General features: G+C 43.7%; 1 protein-coding gene across 9 annotated transcripts in view; it reads left to right on the forward strand.

Annotated features, from left to right (window-relative positions):
- The window catches only part of igf2bp1 (insulin-like growth factor 2 mRNA binding protein 1), a 240,054-nt gene that overhangs the window by 200,706 nt on the left and 16,190 nt on the right, over nucleotides 1–23,158 (forward strand). For all 9 annotated transcript variants that reach the window (XM_041173645.1, XM_041173647.1, XM_041173646.1 and 6 more), the window contains 2 exons: nucleotides 20,280–20,402; nucleotides 20,972–21,091. In XM_041173645.1, coding sequence (XP_041029579.1) covers nucleotides 20,280–20,402; nucleotides 20,972–21,091 — 243 coding nt within the window. The remainder of the gene's footprint in view (nucleotides 1–20,279; nucleotides 20,403–20,971; nucleotides 21,092–23,158) is intronic.

The following is a 23,158-nucleotide window of genomic DNA, read 5'->3' on the forward strand; positions in this document are numbered from 1 at the left end:
TAACACTCCAGTATCTCTATAAATGTACCTGCCCAGGTGTAACACTCCAGTATCTCTATAAATGTACCTGCCCAGGTGTAACACTCCAGTATCTCTATAAATGTACCTGCCCAGGTGTAACACTCCAGTATCTCTATAAATGTACCTGCCCAGGTGTAACACTCCAGTATCTCTATAAATGTACCTGCCCAGGTGTAACACTCCAGTATCTCTATAAATGTACCTGCCCAGGTGTAAGACTCCAGTATCTCTATAAATGTACCTGCCCAGGTGTAACACTCCAGTATCTCTATAAATGTACCTGCCCAGGTGTAACACTCCAGTATCTCTATAAATGTACCTGCCCAGGTGTAACACTCCAGTATCTCTATAAATGTACCTGCCCAGGTGTAACACTCCAGTATCTCTATAAATGTACCTGCCCAGGTGTAAGACTCCAGTATCTCTATAAATGTACCTGCCCAGGTGTAAGACTCCAGTATCTCTATAAATGTACCTGCCCAGGTGTAACACTCCAGTATCTCTATAAATGTACCTGCCCAGGTGTAACACTCCAGTATCTCTATAAATGTACCTGCCCAGGTGTAACACTCCAGTATCTCTATAAATGTACCTGCCCAGGTGTAAGACTCCAGTATCTCTATAAATGTACCTGCCCAGGTGTAAGACTCCAGTATCTCTATAAATGTACCTGCCCAGGTGTAACACTCCAGTATCTCTATAAATGTACCTGCCCAGGTGTAACACTCCAGTATCTCTATAAATGTACCTGCCCAGGTGTAACACTCCAGTATCTCTATAAATGTACCTGCCCAGGTGTAAGACTCCAGTATCTCTATAAATGTACCTGCCCAGGTGTAAACACTCCAGTATCTCTATAAATGTACCTGCCCAGGTGTAACACTCCAGTATCTCTATAAATGTACCTGCCCAGGTGTAACACTCCAGTATCTCTATAAATGTACCTGCCCAGGTGTAACACTCCAGTATCTCTATAAATGTACATGCCCAGGTATATAAGACTCCAGTATCTCTATAAATGTACCTGCCCAGGTGTAAGACTCCTGTATCTCTATAAATGTACCAGCCCAGGTGTAAGACTCCAGTATCTCTATAAATGTACCTACCCAGGTGTAAGACTCCAGTATCTCAATACATAGACCTGCCCAGCTATAAGACTCCTGTATCTCTATAAATGTACCTGCCCAAGTGTAACTTTCCTGTATCTCTATGAATGTTCCTGCCCAGGTGTAACACTCCAGCATCTCAATACATATACCTGCCCAGGTGTAACACTCCAATATCTCTATAATTGTACCTGCCCAGGTGTAACATTCCTGTATCTCTATGAATGTTCCTGCCCAGGTGTAACACTCCAGTATCTCAATAAATGTACCTGCCCAGGTGTAACACTCCAGTATCTCCATGAATGTACCTGCCCAGGTGTAAGACTCCAGTATCTCAATTAATGTACCTGCCCAGGTGTAAGACTCCAGTATCTCAATTAATGTACCTGCCCAGGTATAAGACTCCAGTATCTCTATAAATGTACCTGCCCAGGTGTGAGACTCCAGTATCTCGATAAATGTACCTGCCCAGGTGTAACACTCCAGTATCTCTACAAATGTACCTGCCCAGCTGTAAGACTCCAGTATCTCTATGAATGTACCGGCCGAGGTGTAACACTCCAGTATCTTTATAAATGTACCGGCCCAGCTGTAACACTCCTGTATCTCAATAAATGTACCTGCCCAGGTTAAAGACTCCAGTATCTCTATAAATGTACCTGCCCAGGTGTAACTCTCCAGTATCTCTATAACTGAACCTGCCCAGGTGTAACACTCCAGTATCTCTATAAATGAACCTGCCCAGGTGTAACACTCCAGTATCTCTATAAATGTACCTGCCCAGGTGTAACACTCCTTTTTCTCTATAAATGTACCTGCCCAGATGTAACACTCCAGTATCTATATAAATGTACCTGCCCAGGTGTAACACTCCAGTATCTCTATAAATGTACCTGCCCAGGTGTAACATTCCTGTATCTCTATGAATGTTCCTGCCCAGGTGTAACACTCCAGTATCTCTATAAATGTACCTGCCCAGGTGTAACACTCCAGTATCTCTATAAATGTACCTGCCCAGGTGTAACACTCCAGTATCTCTATAAATGTACCTGCCCAGGTGTAAGACTCCAGTATCTCTATAAATGTACCTGCCCAGGTGTAAGACTCCAGTATCTCTATAAATGTACCTGCCCAGGTGTAAGACTCCAGTATCTCTATAAATGTACCTGCCCAGGTGTAAGACTCCAGTATCTCTATAAATGTACCTGCCCAGGTGTAACACTCCAGTATCTCTATAAATGTACCTGCCCAGGTGTAAGACTCCAGTATCTCTATAAATGTACCTGCCCAGGTGTAACGACTCCAGTATCTCTATAATGTACCTGCCCAGGTGTAACACTCCAGTATCTCTATAAATGTACCTGCCCAGGTGTAACACTCCAGTATCTCTATAAATGTACCTGCCCAGGTGTAACGACTCCAGTATCTCTATAAATGTACCTGCCCAGAGTGTAACCTCCAGTATCTCTATAAATGTACCTGCCCAGGTGTAACACTCCAGTATCTCTATAAATGTACCTGCCCAGGTGTAACACTCCAGTATCTCTATAAATGTACCTGCCCAGGTGTAACACTCCAGTATCTCTATAAATGTACCTGCCCAGGTGTAAGACTCCAGTATCTCTATAAATGTACCTGCCCAGGTGTAACACTCCAGTATCTCTATAAATGTACCTGCCCAGGTGTAACACTCCAGTATCTCTATAAATGTACCTGCCCAGGTGTAAGACTCCAGTATCTCTATAAATGTACCTGCCCAGGTGTAAGACTCCAGTATCTCTATAAATGTACCTGCCCAGGTGTAACACTCCAGTATCTCTATAAATGTACCTGCCCAGGTGTAAGCACTCCAGTATCTCTATAAATGTACCTGCCCAGGTGTAAACCTCCAGTATCTCTATAAATGTACCGGCCGAGGTGTAACACTCCAGTATCTTTATAAATGAACCTGCCCAGGTGTAACTCTCCAGTATCTCTATAAATGTACCTGCCCAGGTGTAAGACTCCAGTATCTCTATAAATGTACCTGCCCAGCTGTAAGACTCCAGTATCTCTATAAATGTACCGGCCGAGGTGTAACATTCCAGTATCTCTATAAATGTACCTGCCTAGCTGTAAGACTCCAGTATCTCTATAAATGTACCTGCCCAGGTGTAACACTCCAGTATCTCTATAAATGTACCTGCCCAGGTGTAACACTCCAGTATCTCTATAAATGTACCTGCCCAGGTGTAAACTCCAGTATCTCTATAAATGTACCTGCCCAGGTGTAACACTCCAGTATCTCTATAAATGTACCTGCCCAGGTGTAACACTCCAGTATCTCTATAAATGTACCTGCCCATGTGTAACACTCCCTTATCTCTATAAATGTACCTGCCCAGATGTAACACTCCAGTATCTCTATAAATGTACCTGTCCCAGGTGTGTAAGATCCAGTATCTCAATAAATGTACCTGCCCAGGTGTAACATTCTTGGATCTCTATAAATGTAATTGCCCAGGTGTAACACTCCTGTATCTCAATATATGTACCCGCCCAGGTGTAAGACTCCAGTATCTCTATAAATGTATCTGCCCAGGTGTAACACTCCAGTATCTCTATAAATGTACCTGCCCTGGTGTAACACTCCAGTATCTCGGTAAATGTACCTGCCCAGGTGTGTAAGACTCCAGTATCTCCATAAATGTACCTGCCCAGGTGTAAGACTCCAGTATCTCTATAAATGTACCTGCCCAGGTGTAACACTCCTTTATCTCTATAAATGTACCTGCCCAGGTGTAGCACTCCAGTATCTCTATAAATGTACCTGCCCAGGTGTGTAAGACTCCAGTATCTCAATACATGTACCTACCCAGCTGTAAGACTCCAGTATCTCTATAAATGTACCGGCCGAGTTGTAACATTCCAGTATCTCTATAAATGTACCGGCCGAGGTGTAACACTCCAGTATCTTTATAAATGAACCTGCCCAGGTGTAACTCTCCAGTATCTCTATAAATGTACCGGCCGAGGTGTAACACTCCAGTATCTCTATAAATGTACCGGTCGAGGTGTAACATTCCAGTATCTTTATAAATGCACCTGCCCAGCTGTAAGACTGCAGTATCTCTACAAATGTGCTGGCCGAGGTGTAACACACCTGTATCTCTATAAAGGTACCTGCCCAGCTGTACGACTCCAGTATCTCCATAAATGTACCTGCCCAGGTGTAAGATTCCTTTATCTCTATAAATGTACCTGCCCAGCTGTAAGACTCCAGTATCTCTATAAATGTACCTGCCCAGCTGTAAGACTCCAGTATCTCTATAAATGTACCTGCCCAGGTGTAACACTCCTGTATCTCTATAAATGTACCTGCCCAGGTGTAACACTCCAGTATCTCTATAAATGTACCTGCCCAGGTGTGTAAGACTCCAGTATCTCAATAAATGTACCTGCCCAGGTGTAAGACTCCAGTATCTCTATAAATTTACCTGCCCAGGTGTAACACTCCTTTATCTCTATAAATGTACCTGCCCAGGTGTAACACTCCAGTATCTCTATAAATGTACCTGCCCAGATGTAACACTCCTTCATCTCTATAATGTACCTGCCCAGGTGTAACATTCCTATATCTCTATGAATGTACATGCCCTGTTGTAACACAACTGTACCTCAATACATGTGTCTGCCCAAGTGTAAGACTCCAGTATCTCAATAAATGTACCTGCCCAGGTGTGTAAGACTCCAGTATCTCTATAAATGTACCTACCCAGGTGTAACACTCCAGTATCTCTATAAATGTACCTGCCCAGGTGTGTAAGACTCCAGTATCTCTATAAATGTACCTGCCCAGGTGTGTAAGACTCCAGTATCTCAATAAATGTACCTTCCCAGGTGTAACACTCCAGTATCTCTATAAATGTACCTACCCAGGTGTAACACTCCAGTATCTCTATAAATGTACCTGCCCAGGTGTGTAAGACTACAGTATCTGTATAAATGTACCTGCCCAGGGGTGTAAGACTGCAGTATCTTTATAAATGTACCTGCCCAGGTGGAACACTCCAGTATCTCTATAAATGTACGTGCCCAGGTGTAACACTCCAGTATCTCTATAAATGTACCTGCCCAGGTGTAACACTCCAGTATCTCTATAAATGTACCTGCCCAGGTGTGTAAGACTCCAGTATCTCAATTAATGTACCTGCCCAGGTGTAAGACTCCAGTATCTCAATTAATGTACCTGCCCAGGTATAAGACTCCAGTATCTCTATAAATGTACCTGCCCAGGTGTGAGACTCCAGTATCTCGATAAATGTACCTGCCCAGGTGTAACACTCCAGTATCTCTACAAATGTACCTGCCCAGCTGTAAGAATCCAGTATCTCTATGAATGTACCGGCCGAGGTGTAACACTCCAGTATCTTTATAAATGTACCGGCCCAGCTGTAACACTCCTGTATCTCAATAAATGTACCTGCCCAGGTTAAAGACTCCAGTATCTCTATAAATGTACCTGCCCAGGTGTAACTCTCCAGTATCTCTATAAATGAACCTGCCCAGGTGTAACACTCCAGTATCTCTATAAATGTACCTGCCCAGGTGTAACACTCCAGTATCTCTATAAATGTACCTGCCCAGGTGTGTAAGACTCCAATATCTCAATATATGTACCTGCCCAGGTGTAACACTTCTTTATCTCTATAAATGTACCGGCCGAGGTGTAACATTCCAGTATCTTTATAAAAGTACAGGCCCAAGTGTAACAATCCTGTATCTCTATAAATGTCCCGGCCTAGGTGTAAGACTGCAGTATCTCTATAAATGTATTTGCCCAGCTGCAAGACTCCAGTATCTCTACAAATGTCCCTGCCCAGGTGTAATATTCCAGTATCTGTATAAATGTACCAGCCCTGGTGTAAGACTCCTGTATCTCTATAAATGTATCTGCCCAGGTGTAACACTCCAGTATTTCTATAAATGTACCTGCCCAGGTGTAACATTCTTGGATCTCTATAAATGTAACTGCCCAGGTGTAACACTCCTGTATCTCAATACATGTACCCGCCCAGGTGTAAGACTCCAGTATCTCTATAAATGTATCTACCCAGGTGTAACACTCCAGTATCTCTATAAATGTACCTGCCCTGGTGTAACACTCCAGTATCTCGGTAAATGTACCTGCCCAGGTGTGTAAGACTCCAGTATCTCAATAAATGTACCTGCCCAGGTGTAAGACTCCAGTATCTCTATAAATGTACCTGCCCAGGTGTAACACTCCTTTATCTCTATAAATGTACCTGCCCAGGTGTAGCACTCCAGTATCTCTATAAATGTACCTGCCCAGGTGTGTAAGACTCCAGTATCTCAATACATGTACCTACCCAGCTGTAAGACTCCAGTATCTCTATAAATATACCGGCCGAGTTATAACATTCCAGTATCTCTATAAATGTACCGGCCGAGGTGTAACACTCCAGTATCTTTATAAATGAACCTGCCCAGGTGTAACTCTCCAGTATCTCTATAAATGTACCGGCCGAGGTGTAACACTCCAGTATCTCTATAAATGTACCGGTCGAGGTGTAACATTCCAGTATCTTTATAAATGTACCTGCCCAGCTGTAAGACTGCAGTATCTCTACAAATGTGCTGGCCGAGGTGTAACACACCTGTATCTCTATAAAGGTACCTGCCCAGCTGTAGCACTCCAGTATCTGTATAAATGTACCTGCGCAGCTGTAGCACTCCAGTATCTGTATAAATGTACCTGCCCAGGTTTAAGACTCCAGTAACTCTATAAATATACCTGCCCAGGTGTAACACTCCTTTATCTCTATAAATGTACCTGCCCAGGTGTAACACTCCAGTATCTCTATAAATGTACCTTCCCAGATGTAACACTCCTTCATCTCTATAAATGTACCTGCCCAGGTGTAACATTCCTATATCTCTATGAATGTACATGCCCTGTTGTAACACAACTGTACCTCAATACATGTGTCTGCCCAAGTGTAAGACTCCAGTATCTCTATAAATGTACCTGCCCAGGTGTGTAAGACTCCAGTATCTCTATAAATGTACCTACCCAGGTGTAACACTCCAGTATCTCTATAAATGTACCTGCCCAGGTGTGTAAGACTCCAGTATCTCTATAAATGTACCTGCCCAGGTGTGTAAGACTCCAGTATCTCAATAAATGTACCTTCCCAGGTGTAACACTCCAGTATCTCTATAAATGTACCTACCCAGGTGTAACACTCCAGTATCTCTATAAATGTACCTGCCCAGGTGTGTAAGACTCCAGTATCTGTATAAATGTACCTGCCCAGGGGTGTAAGACTGCAGTATCTTTATAAATGTACCTGCCCAGGTGGAACACTCCAGTATCTCTATAAATGTACGTGCCCAGGTGTAACACTCCAGTATCTCTATAAATGTACCTGCCCAGGTGTAACACTCCAGTATCTCTATAAATGTACCTGCCCAGGTGTAACACTCCAGTATCTCTATAAATGTACCTTCCCAGGTGTAACACTCCAGTATCTCCATGAATGTACCTGCCCAGGTGTGTAAGACTCCAGTATCTCAATTAATGTACCTGCCCAGGTGTAAGACTCCAGTATCTCAATTAATGTACCTGCCCAGGTATAAGACTCCAGTATCTCTATAAATGTACCTGCCCAGGTGTGAGACTCCAGTATCTCTACAAATGTACCTGCCCAGGTGTAACACTCCAGTATCTCTACAAATGTACCTGCCCAGCTGTAAGACTCCAGTATCTCTATGAATGTACCGGCCGAGGTGTAACACTCCAGTATCTTTATAAATGTACCGGCCCAGCTGTAACACTCCTGTATCTCAATAAATGTACCTGCCCAGGTTAAAGACTCCAGTATCTCTATAAATGTACCTGCCCAGGTGTAACTCTCCAATATCTCTATAACTGAACCTGCCCAGGTGTAACACTCCAGTATCTCTATAAATGTACCTGCCCAGGTGTAACACTCCAGTATCTCTATAAATGTACCTGCCCAGGTGTAACACTCCTTTTTCTCTATAAATGTACCTGCCCAGATGTAACACTCCAGTATCTATATAAATGTACCTGTCCAGGTGTGTAAGACTCCAGTATCTCAATAAATGTACCTGCCCAGGTGTAACACTCCTTTATCTCTATAAATGTACCTGCCCAGGTGTTACACTCCAGTATTTCTATAAATATACCTGCCCAGGTGTAACATTCCTGTATCTCTATGAATGTAACTGCCCAGGTGTAACACTCCTGTATCTCAATACATGTACCTGCCCAGGTGTAAGACTCCAGTATCTCTATAAATGTACATGCCCAGGTATATAAGACTCCAGTATCTCAATTAATGTACCTGCCCAGGTGTAAGACTCCTGTATCTCTATAAATGTACCAGCCCAGGTGTAAAACTCCAGTATCTCTATAAATGTACCTACCCAGGTGTAAGACTCCAGTATCTCAATACATAGACCTGCCCAGCTGTAAGACTCCTGTATCTCTATAAATGTACCAGCCCAGGTGTAAGACTCCAGTATCTCTATAAATGTACCTACCCAGGTGTAAGACTCCAGTATCTCGATAAATGTACCAGCCCAGGTGTAACACTCCAATATCTCTATAATTGTACCTGCCCAGGTGTAACATTCCTGTATCTCTATGAATGTTCCTGCCCAGGTGTAACACTCCAGTATCTCTATAAATGTACCTGCCCAGGTGTAACACTCCAGTATCTCCATGAATGTACCTGCCCAGGTGTGTAAGACTCCAGTATCTCAATTAATGTACCTGCCCAGGTGTAAGACTCCAGTATCTCAATTAATGTACCTGCCCAGGTATAAGACTCCAGTATCTCTATAAATGTACCTGCCCAGGTGTGAGACTCCAGTATCTCTACAAATGTACCTGCCCAGGTGTAACACTCCAGTATCTCTACAAATGTACCTGCCCAGCTGTAAGACTCCAGTATCTCTATGAATGTACCGGCCGAGGTGTAACACTCCAGTATCTTTATAAATGTACCGGCCCAGCTGTAACACTCCTGTATCTCAATAAATGTACCTGCCCAGGTTAAAGACTCCAGTATCTCTATAAATGTACCTGCCCAGGTGTAACTCTCCAGTATCTCTATAACTGAACCTGCCCAGGTGTAACACTCCAGTATCTCTATAAATGTACCTGCCCAGGTGTAACACTCCAGTATCTCTATAAATGTACCTGCCCAGGTGTAACACTCCTTTTTCTCTATAAATGTACCTGCCCAGATGTAACACTCCAGTATCTATATAAATGTACCTGTCCAGGTGTGTAAGACTCCAGTATCTCAATAAATGTACCTGCCCAGGTGTAACACTCCTTTATCTCTATAAATGTACCTGCCCAGGTGTTACACTCCAGTATTTCTATAAATATACCTGCCCAGGTGTAACATTCCTGTATCTCTATGAATGTAACTGCCCAGGTGTAACACTCCTGTATCTCAATACATGTACCTGCCCAGGTGTAAGACTCCAGTATCTCTATAAATGTACATGCCCAGGTATATAAGACTCCAGTATCTCAATTAATGTACCTGCCCAGGTGTAAGACTCCTGTATCTCTATAAATGTACCAGCCCAGGTGTAAAACTCCAGTATCTCTATAAATGTACCTACCCAGGTGTAAGACTCCAGTATCTCAATACATAGACCTGCCCAGCTGTAAGACTCCTGTATCTCTATAAATGTACCAGCCCAGGTGTAAGACTCCAGTATCTCTATAAATGTACCTACCCAGGTGTAAGACTCCAGTATCTCGATAAATGTACCAGCCCAGGTGTAACACTCCAATATCTCTATAATTGTACCTGCCCAGGTGTAACATTCCTGTATCTCTATGAATGTTCCTGCCCAGGTGTAACACTCCAGTATCTCAATACATATACCTGCCCAGGTGTAACGCTCCTCTATCTCTATAAATGTACCTGCCCAGATGTAACGCTACAGTAAGTCTATAAATGTACCTGCCCAGGTGTAACTCTCCAGTATCTCTATAAATGAACCTGCCCAGGTGTAACACTCCAGTATCTCTATAAATGAACCTGCCCAGGTGTAACACTCCAGTATCTCTATAAATGTACCTGCCCAGGTGTAAGACTCCAGTATCTCTATAAATGTACCTGCCCAGGTGTAACACTCCAGTATCTCTATAAATGTACCTGCCCAGGTGTAACACTCCAGTATCTCTATAAATGTATCTGCCCAGGTGTAACACTCCAGTATCTTTATAAATGAACCTGCCCAGGTGTAAGACTCCAGTATCTCTATAAATGTACCTGCCCAGGTGTAACACTCCAGTATCTCTATACATGTACCAGCCCAGTTGTAACACTCCAGTATCTCTATAAATGTACCTGCCCAGGTGTAACCCTCCAGTATCTCAATAAATGTAAATGCCCAGGTGTAACACTCCAGTATCTCTATAAATGTACCTACCCAGGTGTAAGACTCAAGTATCTCAATAAATGAACCAGCCCAGGTGTAAGACTCCAGTATCTCTATAAATGTATCTGCCCAGCTGTAACCCTCCAGTATCTCTATAAATGTACCAGCCCAGCTGTAAGACTCCAGTATCTCAATAAATGAACCAGCCCAGGTGTAAGACTCCAGTATCTCTATAAATGTACCTGACCCGGTGTAACGCTCCTCTATCTCTATAAATGTACCTGCCCAGATGTAACACTCCAGTATCTCTATAAATGTACCTGCCCAGGTGTAACACTGCGGTATCTCCATAAATGTACCTGCCCAGGTGCATAAGGCTCCAGTGACTCTATAAATGTACCTGCCCAGGTGTAAGACACCACTGTCTCTATAAATATACCTGCCCAGGTGTAACTCTCCAGTATCTCTATAGATGTACCTGCCCATGTGTAACACTCCCTTATCTCTATAAATGTACCTGCCCAGATGTAACACTCCAGTATCTCTATAAATGTACCTGTCCAGGTGTGTAAGAATCCAGTATCTCAATAAATGTACCTGCCCAGGTGTAACATTCTTGGATCTCTATAAATGTAATTGCCCAGGTGTAACACTCCTGTATCTCAATATATGTACCCGCCCAGGTGTAAGACTCCAGTATCTCTATAAATGTATCTACCCAGGTGTAACACTCCAGTATCTCTATAAATGTACCTGCCCTGGTGTAACACTCCAGTATCTCAGTAAATGTACCTGCCCAGGTGTGTAAGACTCCAGTATCTCAATAAATGTACCTGCCCAGGTGTAAGACTCCAGTATCTCTATAAATGTACCTGCCCAGGTGTAACACTCCTTTATCTCTATAAATGTACCTGCCCAGGTGTAGCACTCCAGTATCTCTATAAATGTACCTGCCCAGGTGTGTAAGACTCCAGTATCTCAATACATGTACCTACCCAGCTGTAAGACTCCAGTATCTCTATAAATGTACTGGCCGAGTTGTAACATTCCAGTATCTCTATAAATGTACCGGCCGAGGTGTAACACTCCAGTATCTTTATAAATGAACCTGCCCAGGTGTAACTCTCCAGTATCTCTATAAATGTACCGGCCGAGGTGTAACACTCCAGTATCTCTATAAATGTACCGGTCGAGGTGTAACATTCCAGTATCTTTATAAATGCACCTGCCCAGCTGTAAGACTGCAGTATCTCTACAAATGTGCTGGCCGAGGTGTAACACACCTGTATCTCTATAAAGGTACCTGCCCAGCTGTACGACTCCAGTATCTCCATAAATGTACCTGCCCAGGTGTAAGATTCCTTTATCTCTATAAATGTACCTGCCCAGCTGTAAGACTCCAGTATCTCTATAAATGTACCTGCCCAGCTGTAAGACTCCAGTATCTCTATAAATGTACCTGCCCAGGTGTAACACTCCTGTATCTCTATAAATGTACCTGCCCAGGTGTAACACTCCAGTATCTCTATAAATGTACCTGCCCAGGTGTGTAAGACTCCAGTATCTCAATAAATGTACCTGCCCAGGTGTAAGACTCCAGTATCTCTATAAATTTACCTGCCCAGGTGTAACACTCCTTTATCTCTATAAATGTACCTGCCCAGGTGTAACACTCCAGTATCTCTATAAATGTACCTGCCCAGATGTAACACTCCTTCATCTCTATAAATGTACCTGCCCAGGTGTAACATTCCTATATCTCTATGAATGTACATGCCCTGTTGTAACACAACTGTACCTCAATACATGTGTCTGCCCAAGTGTAAGACTCCAGTATCTCAATAAATGTACCTGCCCAGGTGTGTAAGACTCCAGTATCTCTATAAATGTACCTACCCAGGTGTAACACTCCAGTATCTCTATAAATGTACCTGCCCAGGTGTGTAAGACTCCAGTATCTCTATAAATGTACCTGCCCAGGTGTGTAAGACTCCAGTATCTCAATAAATGTACCTTCCCAGGTGTAACACTCCAGTATCTCTATAAATGTACCTACCCAGGTGTAACACTCCAGTATCTCTATAAATGTACCTGCCCAGGTGTGTAAGACTCCAGTATCTGTATAAATGTACCTGCCCAGGGGTGTAAGACTGCAGTATCTTTATAAATGTACCTGCCCAGGTGGAACACTCCAGTATCTCTATAAATGTACGTGCCCAGGTGTAACACTCCAGTATCTCTATAAATGTACCTGCCCAGGTGTAACACTCCAGTATCTCTATAAATGTACCTGCCCAGGTGTGTAAGACTCCAGTATCTCAATTAATGTACCTGCCCAGGTGTAAGACTCCAGTATCTCAATTAATGTACCTGCCCAGGTATAAGACTCCAGTATCTCTATAAATGTACCTGCCCAGGTGTGAGACTCCAGTATCTCGATAAATGTACCTGCCCAGGTGTAACACTCCAGTATCTCTACAAATGTACCTGCCCAGCTGTAAGAATCCAGTATCTCTATGAATGTACCGGCCGAGGTGTAACACTCCAGTATCTTTATAAATGTACCGGCCCAGCTGTAACACTCCTGTATCTCAATAAATGTACCTGCCCAGGTTAAAGACTCCAGTATCTCTATAAATGTACCTGCCCAGGTGTAACTCTCCAGTATCTCTATAACTGAACCTGCCCAGGTGTAACACTCCAGTATCTCTATAAATGTACCTGCCCAGGTGTAACACTCCAGTATCTCTATAAATGTACCTGCCCAGGTGTGTAAGACTCCAATATCTCAATATATGTACCTGCCCAGGTGTAACACTTCTTTATCTCTATAAATGTACCGGCCGAGGTGTAACATTCCAGTATCTTTATAAAAGTACAGGCCCAAGTGTAACAATCCTGTATCTCTATAAATGTCCCGGCCTAGGTGTAAGACTGCAGTATCTCTATAAATGTATTTGCCCAGCTGCAAGACTCCAGTATCTCTACAAATGTCCCTGCCCAGGTGTAATATTCCAGTATCTGTATAAATGTACCAGCCCTGGTGTAAGACTCCTGTATCTCTATAAATGTATCTGCCCAGGTGTAACACTCCAGTATCTATATAAATGTACCTGTCCAGGTGTAACATTCCTGTATCTCTATGAATGTAACTGCCCAGGTGTAAGACTCCTGTATCTCAATACATGTACCTGCCCAGGTGTAAGACTCCAGTATTTCTATAAATGTATCTACCCAGGTGTAACACTCCAGTATCTCTGTAAATGTACCTGCCCAGGTGTAACACTCCAGTACCTCCATAAATGTACCTGCCCAGGTGTGTAAGACTCCAGTATCTCAATAAATGTACCTGCCCAGGTGTAAGACTCCAGTATCTCTATAAATGTACCTGCCCAGGTGTAACACTCCTTTATCTCTATAAATGTACCTGCCCAGGTGTAACATTCCTGTATCTCTATGAATGTACCTGCCCAGGTGTAACACTCCAGTATCTCAATACATGTAACTGCCCAGGTGTAAGACTCCATTATCTCTATAAATGTACCTACCCAGGTGTAACACTCCAGTATCTCGATAAATGTACCTGCCCAGGTGTAACACTCCAGTATCTCTATAAATGTACCTGACCCGATGTAACACTCCTGTATCTCTATAAATGTACCTGCCCAGGTGTAAGACTCCAGTATCTCTATAAATGTACCTGCCCAGGTGTGTAAGACTCCAGTATCTCAATAAATGTACCTGCCCAGGTGTAAGACTCCTGTATCTCTATAACTGTACCTGCCCAGGTGTAACACTCCTTTATCTCTATAAATGTACCTGCCCAGATGTAACACTCCAGTATCTCTATAAATGTACCTGCCCAGGTGTGTTAGACTCCAGTATCTCAATAAATGTACCTGCCCAGTTGTAACACTCCTTTATCTCTATAAATGTACCCACCCAGGTGTAACATTCCTGTATCTCTATAAATGTACCTGCCCAGGTGTAAGACTCCAGTATCTCTATAAATGTACCTGCCCAGGTGTAACACTCCAGTATCTCTATAACTGTACCTGCCCAGGTGTAATATTCCTGTATCTCTATAAATGTACCTGCCCAGGTGCAAGACTCCAGTATCTCTATAACTGTACCTGCCCAGGTGTAACATTCCTCTATCTCTATAAATGAACCTGCCCAGGTGTAAGACTCCAGTATCTCTATAAATATACTGGCCCAGGTGTAAGACTCCAGTATCTCTATAAATGTACCTGCCCAGGTGTAAGACTCCAGTATCACCATAAATGTACCTGCCCAGGTGTAACACTCCAGTATCTCTATAAATGTACCTGCCCAGGTGTAACTCTCCAGTATCTCTATAAATGTACCTGCCCAGGTGTAACACTCCACTATCTCTATAAATGTAAATGTCCAGGTGTGTAAGACTCCAGTATCTCTATAAATGTACCTGCCCAGGTGCCTAAGGCTCCAGTATCTCTCTAAATGTACCTGCCCAGCTGTAAGACTCCAGTGTCTCCATAAATTTACCTGGCCAGGTGTGTAAGACTCCAGTATCTCTATAAATGTACCTGCGCAGCTGTAGCACTCCAGTATCTGTATAAATGTACCTGCCCAGGTTTAAGACTCCAGTAACTCTATAAATATACCTGCCCAGGTGTAACACTCCTTTATCTCTATAAATGTACCTGCCCAGGTGTAGAACTCCAGTATCTCTATAAATGTACCTGCACAGGTGTAACATTCCTGTATCTCCATGAATGTACCTGCCCAGGTGTAACACTCCTGTGTCTCAATTCATGTACCTGCCCAGGTGTAAGACTCCAGTATCTCTATAAATGTACCTGCCCAGGTGTAACATTCCTGTATCTCTATGAATGTACCTGTCCAGGTGTAACACTCTAGTATCTCAATACATGTAACTGCCCAGGTGTAAGACTCCTATATCTCTATAAATGTACCTACCCAGGTGTAAGACTCCAGTATCTCTATAAATGTACCTACCCAGGTGTAACATTCCAGTATCTCGATAAATGTTCCTGCCCAGGTGTAACACTCCAGTATCTCTATAAATGTACCTGCCCAGGTGTAACACCCCAGTATCTCTATAAATGAACCTGCCCAGGTGTAACACTCCAGTATCTCTATAAATGTACCTGCCCAGGTGTAACACTCCAGTATCTCTATGTATGTACCTGCCCAGGTGTAACACTCCAGTATCTCTATAAATTTACCTGCCCAGGTGTAACACTCCAGTATCTCTATAAATGTACCTGACCCGGTGTAACACTCCTGTATCTCTATAAATGTACCTGCCCAGGTGCGTAAGGCTCCAGTATCTCTATAAATGTACCTGCCCATGTGCGTAAGGCTCCAGTAACTCTATAAATGTACCAGCCCAGGTGTAAGACTCCAGTATCTCAATAAATGTACCTGCCCAAGTGTAACACTCCTTTATCTCTATAAATGTACCTGCCCAGATGTAACACTCCAGTATCTCTATAAATGTACCTGCCCAGGTGTGTAAGACTCCAGTATCTCAATAAATGTACCTGCCCAGTTGTAACACTCCTTTATCTCTATAAATGTACCCGCCCAGGTGTAACATTCCTGTATCTCTATAAATGTACCTTTCCAGGTGTAACACTCCACTATCTCTATAAATGTACCTGTCCAGGTGTGTAAGACTCCAGTATCTCTATAAATGTACCTGCTCAGGCGTAACATTCAGGTATCTCTATAAATGTACCTGCCCAGTTGTAACATTCCAGTATCTCTATAAATGTACCTGACCCGGTGTAACACTCCAGTATCTCTATAATTGTACCTTCCCAGGTGTGTAAGACTCCAGTATCTCAAAAAATGTACCTGCCCAGGTGTAAGACTCCTGTATCTCTATAAATGTACCTGCCCAGGTGTAACACTCCTTTATCTCTATAAATGTACCTGCCCAGGTGTAACACTCCTTTATCTCTATAAATGTACCTGCCCAGGTGTAACTGTCCAGTATCTCTATTACTGTACCTGCCCAGGTGTAACATTCCTGTATCTCAATAAATGTACCTGCCCAGATGCCTAAGGCTCCAGTATCTCTCTAAATGTACCTGCCCAGCTGTAAGACTCCAGTGTCTCCATAAATTTACCTGGCCAGGTGTGTAAGACTCCAGTATCTCTATAAATGTACCTGCGCAGCTGTAGCACTCCAGTATCTGTATAAATGTATCTGCCCAGGTGTAAGACTCCAGTATCTCTATAAATATACCTGTCCAGGTGTAACACTCCTTTATCTCTATAAATGTACCTGCCCAGGTGTAGAACTCCAGTATCTCTATAAATGTACCTGCACAGGTGTAACATTCCTGTATCTCCATGAATGTACCTGCCCAGGTGTAACACTCCTGTGTCTCAATTCATGTACCTGCCCAGGTGTAAGACTCCAGTATCTCTATAAATGTACCTGCCCAGGTGTAACATTCCTGTATCTCGATGAATGTACCTGTCCAGGTGTAACACTCTAGTATCTCAATACATGTAACTGCCCAGGTGTAAGACTCCTATATCTCTATAAATGTACCTACCCAGGTGTAAGACTCCAGTATCTCTATAAATGTACCTACCCAGGTGTAACATTCCAGTATCTCGATAAATGTTCCTGCCCAGGTGTAACACTCCAGTATCTCTATAAATGTACCTGCCCAGGTGTAACACCCCAGTATCTCTATAAATGAACCTGCCCAGGTGTAACACTCCAGTATCTCTATAAATGTACCTGCCCAGGTGTAACACTCCAGTATCTCTATAAATGTACCTGCCCAGGTGTAACACTCCAGTATCTCTATAAATGTACCTGCCCAGGTGTAACACTCCAGTATCTCTATAAATGTACCTGACCCGGTGTAACACTGCAGTATCTCTATAAATGTACCTGCCCAGGTGTAACACTCCAGTATCTCTATATATGTACCTGCCCAGGTGTAACACTCCAGTATCTCTATAAATTTACCTGCCCAGGTGTAACACTCCAGTATCTCTATAAATGTACCTGACCCGGTGTAACACTCCTGTATCTCTATAAATGTACCTGCCCAGGTGCGTAAGGCTCCAGTATCTCTATAAATGTACCTGCCCATGTGCGTAAGGCTCCAGTAACTCTATAAATGTACCAGCCCAGGTGTAAGACTCCAGTATCTCAATAAATGTACCTGCCCAGGTGTAACACTCCCTTATCTCTATAAATGTACCTGCCCAGGTGTAACACTCCAGTATCTCTATAAATGTACCTGCCCAGGTGTGTAAGACTCCAGTATCTCAATAAATGTACCTGCCCAGTTGTAACACTCCTTTATCTCTATAAATGTACCCGCCCAGGTGTAACATTCCTGTATCTCTATAAATGTACCTTTCCAGGTGTAACACTCCAGTATCTCTATAAATGTACCTGACCCGATGTAACACTCCTGTATCTCTATAAATGTACCTGTCCAGGTGTAACACTGCAGTATCTATATAAATGTACCTGCCCAGGTGCGTAAGGCTCCAGTAACTTTATAAATGTACCTGCCCAGGTGTAAGACTCCTGTATCTCTATAAATGTACCAGCCCAGGTGTAACATTCCAGTATCTCTATAAATGTACCTGCGCAGGTGTAACACTCCAGTATCTCTATAAATGTACCTACCCAGGTGTAACATTCCAGTATCTCGATAAATGTTCCTGCCCAGGTGTAACACTCCAGTATCTCTATAAATGTACCTGCCCAGGTGTAACACCCCAGTATCTCTATAAATGAACCTGCCCAGATGTAACACTCCAGTATCTCTATAAATGTACCTGCCCAGGTGTAACACTCCAGTATCTCTATAAATGTACCTGCCCAGGTGTAACACTCCAGTATCTCTATAAATGTACCTGCCCAGGTGTAACACTCCAGTATCTCTATAAATGTACCTGACCCGGTGTAACACTGCAGTATCTCTATAAATGTACCTGCCCAGGTGTAACACTCCAGTATCTCTATATATGTACCTGCCCAGGTGTAACACTCCAGTATCTCTATAAATTTACCTGCCCAGGTGTAACACTCCAGTATCTCTATAAATGTACCTGACCCGGTGTAACACTCCTGTATCTCTATAAATGTACCTGCCCAGGTGCGTAAGGCTCCAGTATCTCTATAAATGTACCTGCCCATGTGCGTAAGGCTCCAGTAACTCTATAAATGTACCAGCCCAGGTGTAAGACTCCAGTATCTCAATAAATGTACCTGCCCAGGTGTAAGACTCCTTTATCTCTATAAATGTACCTGCCCAGATGTAACACTCCAGTATCTCTATAAATGTACCTGCCCAGGTGTGTAAGACTCCAGTATCTCAATAAATGTACCTGCCCAGTTGTAACACTCCTTTATCTCTATAAATGTACCCGCCCAGGTGTAACATTCCTGTATCTCTATAAATGTACCTTTCCAGGTGTAACACTCCAGTATCTCTATAAATGTACCTGCCCAGGTGTAAGACTCCAGTATCTCTATATCTGTACCTGCCCAGGTGTAACGTTCCTGTATCTCTATAAATGTACCTGCGCAGGTGTAGCACTCCAGTATCTCTATAAATGTACCTGCCCAGGTGTAACACTCCAGTATCTCTATAAATGTACCTGCCCAGGTGTTATTTTCCAGTATCTCTATAAATGTACCTGCCCAGGTGTAACTCTCTAGTATCTCTATAAATGTACCTGCCCAGGTGTAACGCTCCACTATCTCTATAAATGTACCTGTCCAGGTGTGTAAGACTCCAGTATTTCTATAAATGTACCAGCCCAGGTGTAACACTCCAGTATCTCTATAAATGTACCTGCTCAGGTGTAACATTCCAGTATCTCTATAAATGTACCTGCCCAGGTGTAGCACTCCAGTATCTCTATAAATGTACCTGCCCAGGTGTAACATTCCAGTATCTCTATAAATGTACCTGACCCGATGTAACACTCCTGTATCTCTATAAATGTACCTGTCCAGGTGTAACACTGCAGTATCTATATAAATGTACCTGCCCAGGTGCGTAAGGCTCCAGTAACTTTATAAATGTACCTGCCCAGGTGTAAGACTCCTGTATCTCTATAAATGTACCAGCCCAGGTGTAACATTCCAGTATCTCTATAAATGTACCTGCGCAGGTGTAACACTCCAGTATCTCTATAAATGTACCTGCCCAGGTGTAACATTCCAGTATCTCTATAAATGTACCTGCGCAGGTGTAACACTCCAGTATCTCTGTAAATGTACCTGCCAAGGTATAAGACTCCAGTATCTCTATAAATGTAAAACAAAAACAAAAACAGAATTACCTGGATTAACTCAGCAGGTCTGGCATCATCGGCGGTGAAGAAAAGTGTTGACGTTTCGAGTCCTCATGACCCTTCGACAGAACTTGAGTTCGAGCCCAGGTGTAACACTCCATTATCTCTATAAATGTACCTGCCCAGGTGTAGCACTCCAGTATCTCTATAAATGTACCTGCCCAGGTGTAACACTCCAGTATCTCTATAAATGTACCTGCCCAGGTGTAACACTCCAGTATCTCTGTAAATGTACCTGCCCAGGTGTAACACTCCAGTATCTCTATAACTGTACCTGCCCCTGTGTAACACTCCAGTATCTCTATAAATGTACCTGCCCAGGTGTAACACTCCAGTGTGCTAATTCATTTAAACTTTTTCCAGCTCCAGGCAAACTTGATTCCTGGCTTGAACCTGAATGCTCTGGGCTTGTTCCCACCTTCCTCGTCCACCGTCCCCCCTCATCCTGTAGGGGTGGCACCAGCAACACCTTACGGTCCCTACATGGTGAGTCAGTCAATGAGATTTTTCACATCTGCCCACTTTGGGGTAAGGGTTGCATCGATCAAATGAAATCAGGCGGATTACAAACCCACAGCTTTCAAAAGGGAATTGCATCTCTAATTAATTAGGAAATACTTGCGGGCCTGCAGGGGAAAGAGTGGGCGGAGTGGAACTTTTTAAAGAGCCAGCGCTGACTCCGTGGGCTGAATGACCTCCTTCGCTGCTCCATCGTTCTTTTTTAAATTGGAGTCATTTTTAAGATGGGACTATTTCAACACAGGCAACATTGTAAAAAGAATAATCTCCCCAGTGTTAATTTCTTTAAATCAATGGAAATTAACATCGGGAGAAATCTGTAATGTGCGACTGTGTCAATGTCACCCAATGTCAGAATCCACCTCCCCAACCCCCTGTCACTCCCTGTTAGAATTTGGGATCTGTAAATCAGAGGCAACTTTCTCAACCTAGCTGGGATTTTCTTCTTAAGATTCAGCATGTGGGGGATCTGTTTAAGGACATGAATGAAGGCGCCGAGCATTGGCTGCAGATGATGATGCGTTTGATTTCTGCAGCAAACCTCAGACCCTGAGACAGTCCACGTCTTCATCCCGGCTCAGGCAGTAGGGGCCATTATCGGAAAGAAAGGGCAGCATATCAAACAGCTCTCTCGATGTGCAGAGGCTTCGATCAAGGTGAGAATATTTGTTTTTTCTCTCTGTAATTTGCTCTCTGAGATGGCGGTGAGCCTTCTCATCTCAAAGGCTTTGTTTATATTTGTGGGACAGGAGTTATGTGCGGGTCGGATTTATGGTCCCCAACCCTCCAGTGTTGAGTCTCCAGATATGAATATCCAGGCCTGAGCAACAAGCACTGGAAACATTCATTTCAATTTCTTTGACCACTTCCCATTTATTAGTTACAAAAATATTAAAGAAAGGAGAAATGTTTGACTGGGCCTGGTGCCTGGAGATCAGATGTTGAAACCTCCAGGAATACATCCAACCAGAGTTGGTAACTGTATCCAGGCTCCTGTCCCTCGGCAACATTAGTGAATCCGCTAGATTTTTTACAACGATCTTGGCAGCGTCATTCTTCCCTTACCCCAGCTGCCCTTTCCAAGCATTACCCAGACTGTTTGGCCCCTCTGATTTTAAACTTTTAACTTACCTGTCCGAGGGAGCCTCCATTTTGAGGCATCCTTTTGATCGCAGCCTTGCTACAGCTGTGCTCACTTTACTGATGGACCTGTTGAGTCTTCAGAGCTGCCAGCCCTCTAACTGTGAGTATGACTAGGAGGCTGCCTCCACCAAAATTGCTGAGGCGCTGCCGGCAAGTGTGGGCTCAGGGACCCCATTGGATCCCAACGCAAGGCCCAGAGGCACATCCTGTCTGTTGCTTCTGGTGAAGATGTCATAGACTGGCCTCTCCCTGATGGATGGTGTGTTGAGTAAATGCAGCTCACCAGTGAAAACCTGACAGGCCCCTACTTCAGCCACATGCCGATCCTGAGTCAAGATGCAGTCAGGGAACAAAATTGACTGTGCCACCACCCCACCCCTGCCCTGCTCCGGGAATAGACGGGCTAGAAAAAGAACTCAGCTGGGGTTCCTGTTCCCAGTTACAATCCAGTAACTGATGCTGGATGAAATTGTGCACAGATGTGTGATGCACAAGTATCTGAATAGTTCGCCCACACTCACTGTAATGGCCGATGTAAAGAATGACCACTCTAGTGAGAAAGTTGCTGGCATTCATCTCTACACCGGGAGCAGTTAGTGCCAAAAAGAAAGGAGGAGAGAAAGCGAGATGGAGGAATGTTGTGTTGCAAAGCTGTTGGAGCTGTCTGTTTGTTTATTTATTTATTTATGGGGTGTGGTTGTCGCTGACTAGGCCAGCATTTACCCTAATTACCCTGGAGAAGGTGGCGGGACCTCTCTTCTTGAACCGCTGCACCCACAGTGCTGTTAGGGAGGGACTTCCAGGATTTTGACCCAGCGATGGGGAAGAAACGGCGATATATTTCCAAGTCAGGATGGTGAGTGACTTGGAGGGGAAATTCCAGGCGGTTGTGTTCCCATGTGTCTGCTGTCCTTGTTCTTCTAGGTGGTAGTGGTCATGGGTTTGAAAGGTGCTGTCTAAGGAGCCTTGGTGAGTTCCTGCAGTGCATCTGTAGATGGTACACACTGCTGCAGCTGTGCGTCGGTGATGAAGGGAGTGAATGTTTAAGGTGGTGAATGTGGTGCCAATCAAACAGGCTGCTTTGTCCTGGGTGGTGTCAAGCTTCTTGAGTGTTGTTGGAGCTGCACCCATCCAGGCAAGTGGAGAGAATTCCATTACACTCCTGAATTGTGCCTTGTAGATGGTGAACAGCCTTTGGGGAGTCAGGAGATGAGTTACTTGCTGCAGGATTCCTAGCCTCTGACCTGCTCTTGTAGCCACAATATTTATATGGCTAGTCCAGTTCAGTTTCTGGTCAATGGTAAGACCCAGGATGTTGATAGTGAGGGTCTCAGTGATGGTAATGCCATTGAATGTCAAAGGGTGATGGTTATATTCTCTCTTCTTGGAGATGGTCATTGCCTGACACTTCTGTGGCACAAATGTTACTTGCCACTTGCCACATCCAGCCTAAGCCTGGATGTTGTCCAGATTTTGCTGCATTTGAACATGGACTGCTTCACTACCTGAGGAGTCGTTCTTGCTGCTGAACATTGTGCAATCATCAGCGAACATCCCCACTTCTGACCTTATGATAGAAG

This window comes from Carcharodon carcharias, chromosome 23, assembly GCF_017639515.1.
Source record: "Carcharodon carcharias isolate sCarCar2 chromosome 23, sCarCar2.pri, whole genome shotgun sequence".
NCBI classification, from domain to species: domain Eukaryota; kingdom Metazoa; phylum Chordata; class Chondrichthyes; order Lamniformes; family Lamnidae; genus Carcharodon; species Carcharodon carcharias.